General features: G+C 40.4%; 2 protein-coding genes across 6 annotated transcripts; one reads left to right on the top strand and one right to left on the bottom strand.

The window, feature by feature from the left end:
* Positions 1–982: 982 nt before the first annotated feature.
* On the top strand, positions 983–17,237 carry herc4 (HECT and RLD domain containing E3 ubiquitin protein ligase 4). Of its 5 annotated transcripts, none has more exons than XM_005927089.3 (24): positions 983–1,108; positions 3,006–3,275; positions 3,392–3,551; positions 3,689–3,765; positions 3,861–4,082; positions 4,162–4,253; positions 6,800–6,930; positions 7,038–7,192; positions 7,485–7,561; positions 8,326–8,450; positions 8,606–8,665; positions 9,308–9,419; positions 9,909–10,098; positions 10,328–10,500; positions 10,594–10,713; positions 10,809–10,907; positions 10,994–11,161; positions 11,884–12,027; positions 12,119–12,285; positions 12,425–12,491; positions 12,583–12,665; positions 12,808–12,991; positions 13,439–13,541; positions 13,653–17,237. In XM_005927089.3, the coding sequence occupies exons 1-24, from the start codon at positions 1,093–1,095 to the stop codon at positions 13,859–13,861; spliced, it is 3,204 nt and encodes a 1,067-aa protein (XP_005927151.1). In that variant the 5' UTR covers positions 983–1,092; the 3' UTR covers positions 13,862–17,237. The 5 variants fall into 5 exon arrangements, 3 of the variants coding, with proteins under 3 accessions (XP_005927151.1, XP_014190598.1, XP_005927153.1); XR_006054631.1 differs by lacking the exon at positions 983–1,108 and having other exon boundaries at positions 1,229–3,275; positions 13,653–13,999; positions 14,866–17,237; XM_005927091.3 differs by lacking the exon at positions 983–1,108 and adding an exon at positions 1,230–2,078.
* LOC102292677 (cytochrome c oxidase subunit 5B, mitochondrial) lies at positions 15,475–17,085 on the bottom strand. Its single transcript, XM_005927088.3, has 4 exons — positions 16,904–17,085; positions 16,007–16,077; positions 15,828–15,927; positions 15,475–15,725 (listed from the first exon to the last, which is right to left on the bottom strand). The coding sequence occupies exons 1-4, from the start codon at positions 16,998–17,000 to the stop codon at positions 15,613–15,615; spliced, it is 381 nt and encodes a 126-aa protein (XP_005927150.1). The 5' UTR covers positions 17,001–17,085; the 3' UTR covers positions 15,475–15,612.
* Positions 17,238–18,796: the final 1,559 nt, after the last annotated feature.

Genomic DNA, 18,796 nt, shown 5'->3' with positions numbered 1-18,796 from the left:
CATATGGCTTCTTCTTTGTATGATATAACCTGTATTAATGGTGAACTGTGTTCACAGATAGTATTTTCTGGAAGTGTTCCTGCCTCCATGCATTGATTTCCATGACACAATAATGCCTGTTTTTAATGCCTGTGTTTCCTGAGGGCCCAAAGGCCAGAGGCTGTCCAGTATTGTCCCATGAATACAAAGATTTCTCCACATTCTCTGATTCTTTTGATGATACTGTATGATGTAAAATCGTTCCAGCATTTTGTTGTCCCAATCCCAGCTTTTTTGAGACATGTTTTTGCCATCAAATTTAAAATGAGATAATATTTTTTGTGAAATATTAAAATGTCTCTGTTTAAACATGTGACGAGTATAAAATATGGGTTTGACAGCTTTGCAAATCGTTGCATTTTGTTTGCATTTACATTTTACACAAATGCAAATAAACATTTTCATATTTTATGTGTAGTATATTGCAGTATAAAAGAAATTAGATAACACAAAAAGAGACAGACAGACTGATAAATGGCATTGTGCACCAGCAGATGGAGTTTGAATGATATGAATCTATCTGACTTTTCATCTCCTTTTAAACCATTCAGTCAAACAAAAGTTTGGTCTGAAACCTAGCTGTGTTCGCCGGATTTTGAATGAACAGATGTGGATCTCTGTTACAGAAGCTTACTGTACATCAAGGAAATGTCCAATCTATTTTTAACTGGTGCAAAAAGCTCTTTTAAAACCAGATGATAAAAAAGAGAATTACATTGATTTGATGTCCTCATTAGCTGCATTGCTGTTTTCATTATTTTAAAATATATACATATTTGAGTCTCTTAATGCCTACTTTTTTAATATGTTTGTTGAGTTTACCTTGTATTTAAAGTTACATTTTCTCTTCTTCTCGTATTTTATCTTATCTTAATGAAGGTGACACAGTCTATTTGTTTGTTTGTTGAATCGGAGTAAGTGAGTTTGCTCTCCACCAGGGGGAGCCCGGTGGTTGTGAACCAGCTCAAGTTGGCGAACATGGTTTTGGAAAAAGACACGACACCGGTAGAAGTTCGAGATTCTTCTAGTATACTTACAGCCTGATTACATAAGATGAACAAAACTACAGGTAAATAAAATATCTGCGATTAGAATGCAGATATAACACTTTTTTATAACGCCTCACATTTAATCACATACATCTGCAACTTATAGTCACATTCAAAATGTGCTTGTATTATATATTTATATGTACTTACATATTAATTAACATTTAATCTTGAATACCGTTATATGTGTTGTTATTTCGAATGTATTCATTTGTGGACTTTTCTTTTGCTAGTTCATACTACGCACTTCAGTAGTAGTCTTTCGCGCTTTCACTTTCCTTCTTTTACTTACTAATTAATAACAAATAAATGCCGTGTGTGCGCTGTATGAACGCGAAACATTCAAGAAAAAGAAAACGGGGAGGTCTGTGTGTGTGTGTGTGTGTGTGTGTGCATGTGTGTGTATGAATATGGAGTTCGGGGACTAGGAGAGTAACCTCCGTGTTTTCATAACTAGGTAAAGGTAGTACAGCGCAGCCGGTATACGCATGCGCGGATGCGCTCGCTCTAGAACATTTCGGCAGCTTCGCGACATTTCTTCACGTCCCTGAAGGAAAATGCGTGAAAACGCTGTTAATACTTCCGGTATTGTAAGCTGCCTTCAAATTAAGCCTTACAGCGTTTATGTGTAGAGCTTCTCTACGCGTCTTTCAGAGAAGTATTCAAATCTCCTTGACCGTGTTTTGGACATTTCGGGACTCTTATGTATATATTTTAACTATCTTGTACTCTTCTCCACTCTGCTATTATAAAAACACTTTTATTTCTAAAAGGACATAACGGACATCCAGAGTTTGAGACGACTGCTTTAATGTAACCACTCCGATGCTCTGTCAACAACTGCTGTACGGCCAAGAAACGCGTTAAGTAGGGTTTTACCTGGGAGTTGTCTTTGGACAGCAGCGTGCTGTAATGTGTGTTTTTAACAGTCGGACTAACTAACGAACAAGGCACTGGCAGATCATAAACTTGTCGGGTCTGGTGGCTTTGGTAAGATTTGCTCTTGGCTCTAACATAAGAGACACCTGGCTGTAAGTTGTTAAACTTGTGTTTTTAGCGGAACAGTAAAGAATAGCGGGGCTTTAAGTTCAGATACTCAGCTGTGAAGTCACTTCAGGTTTCTGAATGAACTCTTAAGTACGTTATGTTCCAAACACAGACATAAAGTCTTTGGGTCTGACAAACGTTAGCTTGCTATATCAGGACTGTCTGTATAAGTCAGCCATGTACCACGTGCCGAGTGCTTAAACATATATGTTTCTTAAAATAATTTCCAATCGCACTATGATAATTTTAAGTACTGTCCTTAAGTTGGTCAAGTGCCATCAGTCTGAAATGATCTACCTCGCCTGTATTCGTCAAGGTGCATGCTAGCGTGTGCTAACATTACGGACAAGAGTTATACTTCCGCTTACAATATTATAAATGCATACATTTGTGACCCAGAAAGAAATGTGTAAGTTTATTAATTATGTTTATGAGAGTGTAAATCGTAGGGGTACATACAGTTATTGGCAATACTGGTATTTAAACACGTTTTGGCATGTGCTTTAATTTGTAAACCCAGCCGCCCGCGACGGAAGTGGTGTTATTTGACGATTTTAGCAACCCTAACGGAACTCACCCAACACCGTTAACTGTAGCTTACTAGGCTAATCTGTTTACATGGTCAGTTTAGACTGCAACGTACTAGTGCTCTCGCTATATATACACACACATATATATATGTAGGTGTACGATCCTGAAGTCATGACTTAATCTGACCGCAGGCTTGCGTCTGTTTCATGTGGCGATGATGTTGTTTTGCCTCTTTCGGCTTTGCTAGGTGATACCAGCTAGATTACACCTTGCAAATGAAACGGGGGATATGTGACTATACTCTGGAAGGTTATATTAGCCCAAGTGTCTTCTTCACAGAGCCTGAGATCCTGCTTTTGCGTGCAGCTAAAGGGAGAACTACAATGCTGTGCTGGGGAAATGCTTCCTATGGACAACTGGGCTTGGGTGGGATTGATGAAGAGATTGTGGTTGAGCCAAGAAAATGTGAATTCTTTCACGGGAAGCAAGTGAGTGATGTGGGGTGTGGCCGCAGACACACAGCTTTCCTGCTGGAGGACGGGACGGTGTATACCTGTGGCTGCAATGATCTTGGGCAGCTTGGACATGAGAAAGCCAGAAAGAAACCCGGTTGGTGATGTCTGCTGTTTGTTTGTTTGCTTGTTTTTCTAATAAAACATTGGGGTTTTTTGTTTTGTTTTTTAAAGTTGCTCACTGTGCAAGCACTTGTTTATGTCATCTATTAGAGCAAGTTGTGGCCTTGGATGCACAGATCATAGTGGCTGTATCATGTGGAGAGGCCCATACACTCGCCCTAAATGACAAAGGACAGGTTTTCTCGTGGGGTCTTGGTTCAGATGGACAGCTGGGATTAAATAACTTTGAAGAATGTGTTCGCGTGCCTAGGTAAATTCATCAACTATCAGGAAACCCCTGTGTGTCCTACTTAACGCACTACTTGCTCATCCTTTGTTTTGTAAAGGCACCATGAAAAGACCTAATATAGCCATTCTTCTCTCTCTCTTTTTCCTCTGTATGAAAAGAAACATCAAGACTTTGTCAGATGTTCAAATTGCTCAGGTAGCCTGTGGGTACTGGCACTCCCATGCACTTTCAAAGGGTGAGGAATGGTTTGCACTTAGCACATATCCAGAGCAGCTTACAGTGTTTATGTCATGTTAAGCTGTTTCAATTATATATGCGTTTTTAACACAGGGGGCCACATCTTCTCATGGGGCCAGAATCGATATGGCCAACTTGGGTTAGGAATCAACGGACAGAGCATTTCCACACCCCAGATGATTCAGTCTCTGCAGGGCATTCCTTTTGCTCAAATATCAGCAGGTGGAGCACATAGCTTTGCCCTCACTCCCTCGGGAGCTGTGTTCGGTTGGGGGCGCAACAATTTCGGTCAGCTTGGTCTCAACGACTGCAACGGTGAGTGGTAGAAGGTTAGAAGGTGCCGGTGTACATTCAAACCCGAAACTTTGACTAATTTTCAGGACGTCTTTTTCAGATCGGTATTTCCCGGCCCTCCTGAAGTCCCTCAGATCACAGAGAGTGATTTACATTTGCTGTGGAGAAGATCACACGGCTGCACTGACCAAGTTAAGTTGCATACTTTTTGGTTCTTTGATAGATCTGCAGCGTTGTGTGTACAGAAGACCGAAATTTGAAACTGTGGGATTAATGATTAGATTTAAAAGTGGCTCTTTTAAATCTAATTAATGGTTTTAATTCTTAGGCTTAAAATCATTAAACTGGGCCTTGGACTTTTACTGGGATTTACTCCCATGCTGGGTTATGCTTTCTTTACCTTCTTCCTAATTCATTGCTGTTGTTGTTGTTGTTGTTTTTAATCTGCCAGTGTATATGTGTTACATTTTCTTAACTGATCCCAAACAGCAGCCAAGCAGGATTACAGATGCATCACTTGTCACAGTCAGTGTGTTGTGTCCTCGCTCTCCAGTTTGCATACTGCTCAGAGACAGCTGCTGCCAAGCGACCAGTTAGAAAACATCCCAGTATCACTGCAGTACATTAAATCTGCCATACATTAAGATTTCAGTGTTTTGCTTTGTCACACAGATGTTTAAAAGCTCTCCTTTAGAAAAATATTAAGCTGTTGTCAGATGAACAAACTGTTCAGCACCCACGGGTGCTGTAGGTGCAGTTTCTGGGTTCCTCTACTGCTTAAAACGAGCTTTCTTTCTTTCTTCTTTTTTTATATTCCTTAGCTCCCCTCCCATTTAGCCAAGTGTCTTCTGATTGGCTGCCCCTCATACCGAAGGCTTGACTAACACATCAGTGTGGCTTCACGGCCAAAGCTATACGCCTGAGATGACTATATTAGGGATGTCTGCACTCACTGACATCATGCTGATATAGAATAAACTGCCTGAAACTGCCTGAGCATTTGGCTCACTGGGATTACTTGCGCACATACTGAGCTCATTATTTGATGCTGCAGGCATTTCGTCTGAGCACCCTCCATTGTAACAGTTTATATCAGAGTCAGAATACTTTTATAATGACAGGGGGAAATTGCTTTGTCACAGACTCTCAAGCAAATGATATGAAAGGTAGAAAATGGAAAGAAATCATAAAAAAATGTAAACCATCCTTATAAAACTAAGATGCTCCACCAATGGTGAATTATGTTAAAATAAATACTCCAAAGTTAAACAATAGTATGTACAATATAAAGAAAATATGAGAAGTAAAAATAGTCCAGGTGTCATAAGGGGAAGATATGAAGTTTGATCATCGCAGTTATAAATCATTTCCTGTGGCGTTTTAGTGCAGTGAGGTTTTGCTCCTGTTACTGTCCTGCAAGTCATGGAATGAACGTGAAGGATTGTCGGCTATCATCTGACATCTGCTGTCAGAGTCGAGCTCTGCACCTATAATACTGGCCTTGTGGATCGGTTTGAGTCTGCTGGTATCATGCTGCCCCAGCCCACCACAGCATAGAGGATGGCAGTGGCCATTACAGACTCAAAACATCCTGGGTCATCCATTAGATTTTAAAGGAATCATCCAAGAAAATAGAGATGACTCTTCTTGTAGAGGGCCTGAACACTGAGGTATTTTTATCCTGTCTGCACCCAAACCACATGGATGGAAATAGGGGTGACCAGCATTCTAACCCTTCTCACATCCACAACCCCCATGCTCTTCCTCATCACCTTGTGTGATACATCACTACTGCAGAGTCATTAGAAACCTGTGAAGGTGGCAGGTGTCTGTGCAGTGCTGAAGGCTGTGGTGTACATGGTGAAGGGAAAGGGAGAGAGGACAGTCCCCTGCTGGGCTTCGGTGTTGCTGTCCAACATGGTGCTGCAGGTGGTTTGCAGATCAGTGAGCCAACTATCCAGGTCACTGCCAAGGCATCCACCCAGCAGAGCCGAGCTGGTGGTGGTGAACACACTGGAGAAATCAAAACATGACCCTCACAGCGCTGGGTGGATGTAGGCCCTGTTGAGCAGGTCAAGGACTGGAAGGGATCTGACCATGTGCTGGAAGCTGGTCCAGGATAAGTCTCTTCAGGGTCTTCATGAGGTGTGATGTCAACATGTTTTGGTACAAGTACGAGGTGTGACCTCTTCTACACAGGGAAAAGCATTATACGTTTTCAGTGGGTAATCATGCTCATCATGTAGTCTTCTTTTATGAATAGTCTTCAGTAATTAGGCTCATAAGTAATGCCATTTCTGCGTTTACTTCTAATTTTTAGAAAAGAATAGATGAGTTGGGATCGTTATTTAGAACCTGGAATGTTTTTTGGTTTGTTAAATAGTGAAGTTTTAAATCTTCTCGAGCGGTGGATAAAAATGCCCATTTCCTGTCCAGGTGCCCAGACGCAGTAAGTTTGTTTCAGTAGTGGCCTGACGCTGTAGAGGAGGAGGACCCCTGCTGTAAGACTTGGGTGTTAAAATAATCCCCCTCCTGGCATGTGCCATTACTAATCTAGCTGTTTCTGGTTAAGGAAAAACTAGACTGAAATCATTAACACGACAGCTGTCTTTCATGCCTCTCTGTCTCTTCAAGCCTCATGTTCAGTGGTCTTTGCTAACACTTTGGCCTTAGCAAGTTAGCACAGTGCTAACCCTTTTGAAGGTCGGAATAATTGGTTCTGTTGTTTTTAAATGCAGGAAGGGGGCGTGTTCACATTTGGAGCAGGAGGATATGGACAGCTTGGGCATAACTCTACAAATCATGAAATAAACCCCAGAAAAGTGTTTGAGCTCATGGGAAATGTAGTCACACAGATTGCATGTGGAAGGTAAAATCGACTTTGTTTTTGCGCGTTTATCTAAAATACAACGTCAGTGAATTATACTGAAAAGTCACAAGGCTGCTAGTAACGTTTCAAATTGCTGTGCGGTCAAGGCAACACACGCTGGCTTTCACGCCGTCATCGGGGAAGATGGATTCATTTGGGCTCGGAGGGAACGGGCAGCTTGGCACACGGTCCACTTCCAACAGAAAAAGCCCTGCTCTTGTTAAAGGTCCCTGGGTAGTCGCCAGCACTGCAACAGATACAGGTGAGGGGACAGCAAATGTAAAACCAAAACATCCTTCCATTTTTGAGGGGTGTAAAGTTTGAATCATAAGCAGTCAAATGTATTAATCGATAGGGTTCTCCATTTACGTTTTCTCTGACTACGTTTTCTATAATTCTGCTGTGTATCCATCTGAACGTGGAGATTTATTAGCTTTAATCTGAAGTTGTAAAAGCACATTACATAATTAGTTTGATGGGTTTATTTCAAACGTAAAACTCGATGGTAAGATGTTTTAATAACACAAAAAACCTATTTTCCCTCACTTTTGCAGATTCAGAGGAGAACTGTTGTGTCAAACGGATTTATGCTGGAGGAGATCAAAGCTTTGCTCACTATTGCAGTGCCAACGTAAGTTTTCCCTCTCCTCTGAAACAGAGATTTCATGGAGATGCTTACAAATGTACAGCACGTTTTAATAATTGCACAGCTGTCCTGAATGCTATCGTTTTTACTCTACAGTAAAAACAATGGTACTGGCAGTACTCGATAATAGTGAGCAGCTGAACAACAGTGATTTGAACTAAAGCATTATTATCACTGCTGGGGAGTGAGAGCAATGTCAGGCAGATGAGCTGAGATTGTAAATATTTCCAGACACAACCTGTAATTATCTGGAATTTAAAAAAAAATCTTAGCACGTGGGTTCGCGTGTAATTTTATACCACAGCGTTGTTTGACAACGTCACCATTCACATGAGTTAAAGAAGGCGAAACGTACCAGTAAAACCATAAGAAATTTGAAAAATAAGAAAATGACTTCAAGTTAAAATCTTGTAATTAAAGTTTTCGAATTCCAGGAAACAGAATTGCGTTTGTCAATCTAATTAAAGCAGACTGCTCCAGCTGATCCCCGACAGTCAATGCAAGCTGGTGTTGGTTTTAAAACACGTTGCCATGTAGCGTATGATGATTTTTCAAGCAGAATTTAATTTGTAATGAGGATGTGTGTCACTTTTTTTCTTTTCTTAGAAGCACCTTCTTCTAAAATGTGCCGCAGATAGCTGTGAATACTGTTTTTACACACATCTGATCTGTTTCTTCACTCAGTTTTATTTACACAGGTTTACATTTTTCAGGGTTTTTTTGTCTAACTTTTATACTTTTTGGTGCAGAGCCTTCAGAACGGAGATGACACAAGGATACAAGATCCCCAGAGAAAGATTTACTCCTTGAATGAGGATCTCATACAAAAATGGTTGAACCACTCACAAGGAAGACTCCCGCTCGACATCTCCAAGTAAAGTTTTCTTCTTCTTTTTTTCCCCCTCAGTAGATCCTCGGCATATTGGAGTTTTAGTTTGTTTTAGACATGGTGTGTTTGAGTAGAATCAAATTACCAGATCCTTTTTGGAGATTTACACAGTAATTATTTGCCTTTTCTGGTTTCCTTAGTGAGATCGACCTCGTGTTCTCCTCAGCAAGCTGCCTAAATGGGTCTTTCCTGTCAATGAGGTAAATGCACTCCAGATATTTCAAAAGTCATAATCTAGTCAGAAAAATCATTTTGACTGATTTACTTTAAAATCAACACTTTTTTTTTGCTGACTTTCTTGTTTATTTACTCTCTAATTAGATAATTAAAGCTTTCTTAAGCTGCTCCCGTCATATGAGCCAGGTGAATGCACGAGTTTGGTAGGCTATATAAAAACATGAAATTGAGATGGCCACAGTTTTAGCCATGAAAGCAGGAAGCTCAACGATAACAACATTCAGTACTGACACTTGTCTGCTGTCATGGTAAATCTAGAGCTTGTTCTGTTGTCACCGCTTTGACCAGATAAAAAGCGTGCTCTCCTGGGTTGAGATCAGATTCTGATTTGGCCACTGAAGCATATCCTGTTTCTTTGCTTTGAGAAACCTTTGGGCTGCTTTTGAAGTGTGCTTCAGCTCATTAACCATCTGCACTCTGAAGCACTGTCCGATCAGTTTAGAACTTTAGATTAATATATATTATTATATATATATATACATAATATAACAATACATAATATATATATATATATAGATGTATTGTTATAGTTATTGCCTAGCGTTTTTGTAATTATCTCATTCTGAGTGCTGATTTTGTTTTTTCCTTCTTTTTTATAAACGCAGTCATCCAGATCACTACAGTACCAGCAGTAAATGTTCAGGGGTGGATATGAACATGGCTCGCCTGCTCTTCAACAAAGTAATCCAAGAGGGTCACCCTGAGATTGCTCAGCAGGTCAGTGGCCACATATAATATAGTTCCATCCACCCATCCATCTCCTTTTACTTGTTCAATTCAAGGTCTTGGAGGGGACTAAATTCTGGATTCTTCACTGTAATTCAAAACTGCATTCTGTGTCGTGTCAGTGCCATGCCAAATACTTGGGCACTAATATATTTTCTCTGACTGGTGAAGTTCCTCTGACTTGGAGTTTCTTTTTCATTCCTCATACTCTTCAACAGTGTTTATGACCTTTGCTCATCTGCTGTCTTGTCAACGACGTTCATATTATTTTGATTTGGTACCTGACCAGAAGATGTTTTTATAGTGTAAATGTCCCCAGTGACGTTTTATTACTGTGTCGGCTCCAGTTATTTCCGGTACTCTGGTCCATTCAGTGTGTTATTGTTGCACTTTACCCCACACCTCATCAGCAGTTTGTATGCATTCAGGATTATCACATTAATCATAACAGACCTGTTTCCCTTCGTCTGTCTGCCTCAGATTGCTGCTAGTCTGGAGAAGAACCTCATTCCCAGGCTAAACAATTCTCCTCCAGACATCGAAGCCCTGAGACTCTACCTCACTCTTCCAGAATGCCCTCTCTTCACTAACCGAAATAACTACGTCACCATCTCTATCCCATTTGCCAAATCAGTCATCAGCCTAAAAGAGGCTCCACTGAAGGTACTAGGTAGGTAGGAGTTTCTTTAAGCTTTCCATACTACATATGTACTACATACTATACTTAAGACCTTATTGTTCAGGAAAATAAGGTCTTAAAATAGTTTATATTTGTCATAAATCTTATGCAGGAATTAAATTCCAGATGGTGTAGTTAGGACTGGGAAAAATGAGCACTTTACACTGTCTTAAAAGGGTTTTGAGGAGCACAAATTTAGTGTTTGCTCATGTATTTGCAGGAAACTGGTGGTCTACGTTTGAGTCCCCAGTCTTCCAGCGGCTAGTTGAACTGTACAAGGAAGTGGTGGTGTATCTGCTGCAGATGCACAAGGTGGGCATTCCCGCAGTAGAGCAGAGAATTTTCACCTGTTTTCTGGACACGTCGCTGCGACTCCTGGAAATCCTACACAAGGTGAGGAAAAAGGTGCAGTGTTAAATTCCTGCTGCACATTATATCCTTCTTTAAAGGACTACAAGTGGCAGTCTCTCCCACTTCTTGCTTCAGGTGAGCGAGAAAGCGGGACACATCATTCAGTATGGCAAGTTCTACATTCATGAGTTGGACAACCTGATAGACATCCGAAATGACTATGTCACATGGCTTCAGAGGCAGATGTACCCAATGGTGAGTCTGCTGTGGATGTTGGCTCTGCGATTCAGTAATACATCTTTCTATGTTAAGGTTTTGATGTGAACTTTTTGTTTATGCTCTATCCCCAGGGACATGATGGTGTGGTGACTCTGTGCAAGTATCCCTTTGTATTTGATGCCCAAGCAAAGACTACACTCCTTCAGACAGATGCTGTCTTACAGATGCAGGTACTACTCACTAAACCTCTTAAAGGCAGTTTCTTACCTTTATTCTCACTAATCGCTTCATAATCATGTGTTTTCTGTATTAACAGATGGCAGTGGACCAGGCACAGATGCAAAATTTCAGCTCCATGTTCCTACCGGCTGTGGAATCCGTCAACCCGTGCCTCATCCTCATCGTTCGCAGGGAAAACATTGTTGGAGACACTATGGAAGTGCTCAGGAAGTCTAAGAATGTTGACTATAAGAAGCCACTAAAGGTAGAAACAGCATTTAAGTTTGAAGCTTTAAAAAAAAGAAGCAGCATAACCCAAACCTGATTTAAATTTGGCCACCATTTCCATTCCAGTCATGTTCTTGTAAACTCTGGATCCCTTCCAGTACTTGTGCTATTATTGGATCGTTTCCAGGAAGTCCCGTTCTGACAACATGCACATGTGCGTGTGTGATTTCAACATGGACCTCCTTGCAGTCTACAACGACACCACTAACTCAGGGAGGAAACATCATACAGCTAAGAGCTAGAGAGTGTAAAAAAGGCACTCTTCAGGTTTATGAGTCCACAACGTCCAAACGTAGCATCAACATTAGGTCACAAGCTTGACTTAAAGCATGCTAGGCCTTTTTTTTACAGTGTTGCGAATGGTAAATCCGTTCTTAAGGTTCAAAACTGTAGATTCTGTCTCAACTCCTCACAATTTCGACACAGAAGTGGTGATCCAGCGAGCACACAGAGTGGTGCAAGTGGTTGGAACAGGATTTCCAGGTAGCGATCGCTAAGTATCGCAGGAGCCGTGGTCTTGACAACGAAGACAACTGAACGAGCTAACAGCCAAATTTAAATCAAGTACACTTAGGATGAAGTTCCTAGTTATGAATGAAAATACATATATGAATGTGAAAGATGCTGCTCATGGTAATGAACCCACAGAGTATGCCAGGTTCAAACGGTACTGTGACTTACTTGTGATGTTTGTGGCAGGTGATCTTTGTGGGAGAAGAGGCCGTCGATGCAGGCGGCGTGAGAAAGGAGTTCTTCCTTCTGATCATGAAAGAGCTGCTTGATCCCAAATACGGAATGTTTCGTTACTACGAGGAGTCTCGCCTCATCTGGTTTTCAAACAAGGTACTTGCTTTAAACCAGGCGGCATCTCCGCGTGATCTTTGTGAAAACCTTCCTCGATTAAATGCTGACAATCACCGACTGTCCCTTGCAGACATTTGAGGACATTGACTTGTTCAACCTCATCGGGGTCATCTGCGGTCTGGCCATCTACAATCTCACCATCGTTGAGCTCAACTTCCCCTTGGCCCTTTACAAGAAGCTTCTGAAGAAGAAGCCAACGCTAGAAGACCTGAAAGAGCTAATGCCAGATGTGGGAAGGTCAGATCAAGGAACAGTCACCTGAGGTTTCCATTTAATATGTTTATGAATGGTAGTTTACCTTGGCATTGTCTTAACGTCATCTAAACCTTTCAATGCCACAGTAATCACACAGGGAATTGTGTTCCTGTTCATCCAGGAGTCTGCAGCAGCTACTAGACTACACAGAAGATGACCTTGAGGAAACCTTCTGCTTGAATTTCACAGTAAGATGATTGACTATCAACATTTTCTGCTGTGGTTTAAGTAAGTTGTGTCATCCACCTATCATATGATTTTTATTTTTTATTTTTTCAGATCACAGAGGAAAACTACGGTGCCACAGAGGTTTTGGAGCTTGTACCAAATGGGGAAAACATTAACGTCAATATGTCAAACAGGTAAAGATTTTTTTTATTTATTTATTAAAGTTGTCCTGATATTTATCCATTAGCAGTTATCCACTAAGGGATTCATGAATATTTTGGACTGTTGTTGAAACATTCACGTTACTCTCATTTTTCTTACTTTCTTCTCCTCTAGGCAAGATTTCGTCAGTGCCTATGTAGACTATGTTTTCAACACATCGGTAGCTCCACTCTTCGAGTGCTTCTATTCAGGCTTCCACAAAGTGTGCGGTGGGAAAGTTTTAGAACTGTTCCAGCCAAACGAACTGCAAGCCATGGTTATCGGCAATACCAACTATGACTGGATGGAGCTTGAAAAGGTTTTGTATTAAATAGTGATTAGTAAAAATTGCATCTGGCCACGCAATGTGAAGAAAATATCTGCATAGCCTTTAGGACTATGAAAGATGTATTCTTCCTAGTGTCCAGCAGGGGGCGACTCCTCTAGCTGTATTGAAATTTCCTTATGTCCCACTTGATTTATTACCTCAGTAAACATTTTACGAATTTAGTTTATGGTCTTGTATGCTAGTTTAACATTCCATCTAATACAGTATAATCTTCATTTTGTGAATTAAGGAAACATTTGCCGGTATGGTGTGATTGGCAGGTTGCTGATGTAAGAGTGTGCAGTATCCTTGGTTTCTCAGTCAATACATCATTTAAAAGCCCCAGTGGCCACTGTGAATCTCACTTTTTAAAGTGAGCCTTGTACATTATAAGATGGATTATGAAAATCATTTTTGTTTATGCTCTTTTGCTCATAGACTACTGAGTACAAAGGGGAGTACTGGACAGACCACCCTACAATCAGGCTTTTCTGGGAGGTGTTTCACAATCTTCCATTGGAGAAGAAAAAACAGTTTCTCTGTAAGTGTTGCCCTAAACAGCAGAAAAGTTAATTTCATTAATTTTGTGTGAGTTTGCATGTTACATGCGGACCTTGAAGAGTGAAGAGAAACAAAAATCTTGTCTTTACAGTGTTCCTCACTGGAAGTGACCGCATCCCCATCTTGGGCATGAAAAGCTTGAAACTGGTGATCCAGCCTACTGGTGGAGGGGAGCATTACTTACCTGTCGCCCACACCTGCTTCAACCTGCTGGACCTGCCCAAGTACACAAGTCTAGAAATGCTCCGTGAGAAGCTGCTACAGGCTATAGATCACAATCAAGGCTTCAATCTTGCCTGATAGAACATAAAAATCCATGTTGAGACTGTTGATGGCAACCACATTCCCAGATGGTTTTTTGCAGACTTCTCAGTCTGGATGAGTCAAACACAAGTTGAAAAAAATAAAAATTAAAAAGGAGGCCACATGACACTAAAGGTGACTGAGATGAACGGCTGGACTTTCATGTTAATGTTGATTTTTTTTTTTTCCAGCTGCTTTCTTGCCATCAAAGTATTTGAAGCCCAATCCCACACAAGTTGATTCACATTTAATATTGCTCATGTAGATATGCTTTTATTCATGTTTGGATAGGACGAAGCAAACTACTGGTATATACAGCACAGGGGCATAAATAAACTGGCAAACTCCTGTAAAATACAGTGAAATTTTTCTAATGCTTAACACCTAATTTATTGTGACAGTGAGATGCTTCTATTATGTTTTTACTGGTTTAAAATGTAGTCAAACACCACAAAATACCACGTAATTCCACCCTCCCAAAAAATATAGAGAAAAATAAGACCTGATTCACATCTGACAAGGTGTCAACAGAAACATATTTTTTAAACTACACTCTAGCAGTATTTTCTGCATGGCTTTGTCATCAAAGTGACACCGTATTTTACAGGAGTTTGGGTTTTTTCATCCCCTGTTGCAAAAATTGTTAGCCAATGTAAATCTACTTTGTTTGACAAAGGTTCTCTTGTGACATTTGCTCGAGAGCAATGCGAAGTGTTTGCTATAGATGCTGAGTGGATTTTCTTGGCTGTTTGCCTTAACAATCCACAAATAAAAACAAAGTACAGCCACTGAAATAAATGGGTTACTTGCTGGTAAGGTTCGAAGTTCTTATGAAAGGTTGGTTATTTTTAATATAGTACCTTGTGTTTGAATATTGCTGTAGAAGGTATTTTTTAACAAAAAATATACCACATTTTGTTTTTAAAAGGGGTTAATTCTGCTTTTTGTTATTTTCTTTCAAATATGTTCTGATGATGGATGTTCTTATGACACCTGACCAGAGTTTCAGAGGAGGTGGTAAGTATAGGTATGTGTAATCCGTGTGCTTAGGCATCAGCGTCTTCCTACTCTTGGGTTTGTATGAAGTTACAAAGGGCAGATGTCATCTCGGGCACACAGCCATTTCCTATTCACATCCTGCAAGTGGAGGGGCTCATGAAAGCGGTAAAGACAGCCAAAGTAATTATTTACGCCAAAATCTAGACGGTAAATAATGGCGATTTTTTTAGATTTCACATTTACAATATCATCACTTCATTCTTCCAAAGAAGGTGATTTTTTTTCCCTATGATTGGCTAATTGTTGACACAATGACACATTTCTTCAAGGGCAACTGTTGAGGTGTCAGAAATGTAGTCGAATGCGCAATAGAAACCTTTGAGGGGCAGCCAATCAGAAATAAAGTTACCTTAAAGTCAGAGAGACAAAATCTGAGGGCCTGCATTAAGGAAAAATAATGATTTTTAATTGACAGTACAAAGCTGCTGTGATGGATTAAAATATGTTGGAAATCAGAATAATAGGTCCCCTTTAAAGTCCAGCTTATATAGTAAATTAACCTTTAATATTTTAACTGTGTCTGTTCTCTCATGAAAATACCCATCAACACATTCCACTTCAAGTCACAATTTAATCATAAACTGTACAAGTTGAATGATGTGCACACACTGCAGAATATGGCCTTAAAGAAGGCAAATACACTTGTCTGTTGTTGCCCAATTTGGGGGCTTTGTGTGTTAGTTTTGGTATCAGTGGGGCAACTCGTGATGGACAAGCTTATAGTGGGAACCACAGGAAGGACAGCGCTGGGCCTCTCCCTCATGAAGCCAGAACCACACAATAGCAGTGTTGTCTTCCTCACCTGCAAAGATTTTTAAAAAGTTATAATTAAAAAAGAAAAAGTTGTTAACACTGGTAAAACAGATTCATAAAGGGGAAATTGTATTCATTATGCATCACTTACAGAGACATCCCACCAGCCTCTTGGTTCCTATGCCTGGCACAATGTGAGGGTCTTCTTTGGTACCAGCATAGTGCTTTGGTTTCAGGATGCTGTAAGGGTCCTGTGATGTAAACGGGAAAAAGAAAAAAATTAGCTTATGTGCAGTTCAGGTTCATTATCATATGTATACAGTAGCCTACCTTTCCCTGTTTGAGGGCCTGGAGGGTACGGCGCTCCAGCCCAGTGGCCTGTTCTTCATCTGTTGGTATGCCTGAAAAATTAAATAGCAAAAAGGTTTCTATTAAAAAAATGAATAAATGATAATAATATATACAAATAATAAACAAAAAATCTGTATTTGATTCAGCTGCTTAAAAAAAATCAGTTTTATATTAAAAGCCTATAATAACTTGCTTAAATCTTACTTCTTGCATATGGCCTCCGCACACTAATAACTAAAAAGACTAAAACTAACACAGAAACCAACACGAAACGTCTTCTAAGAACAAAAACTAAACTAAATTAAAAAGAAAAGCTCAAAACGAAATAAAAATTATAACTAATTAGAAAATACAGAACTATAATAAACTCTGTAATGAGTGCGGGCAAGCCTGCACGTCAGCATTGGACGCCTCCCACAATAACACACTCCTGTCCCCTATCAGGGTGCTGGCACCTGCCCAACGGAGTCTGCCAAAGGAGGTGGGTCTATCAAAGGCCTTTCCACTCGCTAAAGTCCAAATGACCTTCATTTTTTTTTAAGGTGTACTTTATAGTCGTATTTAGGTAGGGACTTTGTGTATCTCAAAGCACTTAGGCCTCCCACAAATATGTTTTACTTCTTTAAATAAATATGTACACAGGTGTTTCTTTTTGATGTAAATAAAACACTGGCGGTAGCTAGCTAGCACGTACTGCAAACTCCTTGTTACTAACTTGTCAGCTACCAAACTAAACAATAAAGACGCCGCTAAAATTGCCAATATAACCAGCCTTTCGCTTTTCGCACTAAGTCGAGTGAGCGGTGACAGCTGTGGCTGTAACGCACTGCGGAGGCCTGTGAAGTCACGTCTCCTGTCGTAAATACGGAGTCCTACCTCTCACTGTGGCCATTGAACGGTGCAGCGGGGCCAGCACGCCGCTCCTCAGCTGCAGTGTTGTTGTACAAGCTCGGAGAAGAAGACGTCCCGCCATTATAGTGCCTTTTTCAAGTACAGTGAATGACCTGACTCTGCTATAAACCGGACTGAAATGACCCCACTACAACCGCCTGAGTGACGGGTGCGCGGGCCAATGAGCAGAAGCGCAGCTGATCCGACCAATCAGATTCAGCAGTGGGAGGCACGCTCTACAGGTGGTAAACACCGCTGTATACTTTATTATAGAAAAACGTAGTTTCATTTTTGTTATGTAAAAAAACAGCAACAACAACAACAACAAAAACCACTTTATGATAGCACCTGTTATTGTAGTTATTTAGTTTACATTTCCGTGCAATTACAAGGGAAGAAGGAACCATCAAACTCAAAAACCAAATGTACAAAACATACACGGGCATTTGAAATTGCAGTGCTCCCACGGACCTCAGACTTACACTTAAACAAACATAAAAGATAAAAATTAAAATCTTATGTACATAAGGTTTGCTCCCAACACACATAGGTGTTTACATCAGCGCTGTAATTTCCACTAATCAACTGAACAACTACTACTGTTATAACTTGCACATTATTTTTCTCAGTTTATATATACTGACATATTGGAAGTTACATTTACCTTTTGATGCACAGGTACAATGCACAATCTGTACATTTTGTAAATATTCTTAATTATTTAAACATCTTCCAGTACCCTGCTCTGTTTGCGCAATAAAACCTGGGTTTTCCACTTTCATCTGTACTTCAATCTTAATAACTGTACAGTACTCTGTTTTTGTATATTGTCCATGATGTAAATATGTGTTTCTGTAAAAAAAAAAAAAAAAAAAAAAAAAAAAAAAAATATATATATATATATATAATATATATATATATATATATAATATTATATTGTGTGTTTTTTTGTAGAGCAGAAGCAGGCAGCTCATTTGAGGGTGAAAACAAACTCAAACAAACTCAACAACCAGACGGTGTTTTTTGCTGCTGTTACAACCAAATTTCCCCTTGTGGGACAATTAAAGGATTTTTCTATTCTGTTCTATTTGTAAAAATGTGCTATATTTCCCTATGAGGTGTGGTATTTTAAATCCTTTTACCACTGTGCTCGAATAAATATAGACCAGCAGAAAGAAAGAGAAAAATGCTGACAGAGGTACTCTGCAGTGGAGAAAGAAGAAACTTGTTGAAACGTTGTTTCTTTTATTTTTCTCCTGTGATCCAGATGGAGGCGGTGATGGACCAACAAACATCAATACTCACATGCTGGCTCACATGGTGATGACAAAAAAAGGTGTTACAAGCTGTAAAAACGTGATGTGTGAGGATATATGAGGAGAAAGAGTATAAAAAGACTGGGTCCCGCTGTATTACTCAGGCTGCACTACAGCGTCTATTCACAGGCGCGATCCCACTACTGAGCGGCACGGGGGCTTTGACCTGCTCCGTTTCCGACCTGGGCCGGTGCACCCCTCCTTAGGCGACCTGGTGGTCCCGAGCTCCCCCAGGAGCACCATATCGATACCGAACTTAGTGCGGACACCCGATCGGCATAGTCCGCTGCAGCTCAGAGCTCCTGAGCTCAAACGATCCGCCAGCCTCAGCCTCCCGGTAGCTTGGATTACAGGCGCGCGCCACCGCACCCGGCAAGAGGCGCCCTCGTTTACGCAGACTTTAAGGTTTACACACGTGACGTCATCAGGAAACTGCTGCAGATAGCAGCCAACAGCAGCCGTAAAGGTGCTGCTCAACACACAGTCAACACACAGTTTCTCATTTAAAATGTCTAGGTTTTAATAAATACAACCGAATCTTACAACCAAAGTGGTCATCTCA

This window comes from Haplochromis burtoni, unplaced genomic scaffold (assembly GCF_018398535.1).
Source record: "Haplochromis burtoni strain Fernald_Lab_line unplaced genomic scaffold, NCSU_Asbu1 Contig_96, whole genome shotgun sequence".
Classification (NCBI taxonomy): domain Eukaryota; kingdom Metazoa; phylum Chordata; class Actinopteri; order Cichliformes; family Cichlidae; genus Haplochromis; species Haplochromis burtoni.
Note: the sequence above shows the minus strand (reverse complement) of the source record. Positions and strands in the feature narration are given on the sequence as shown.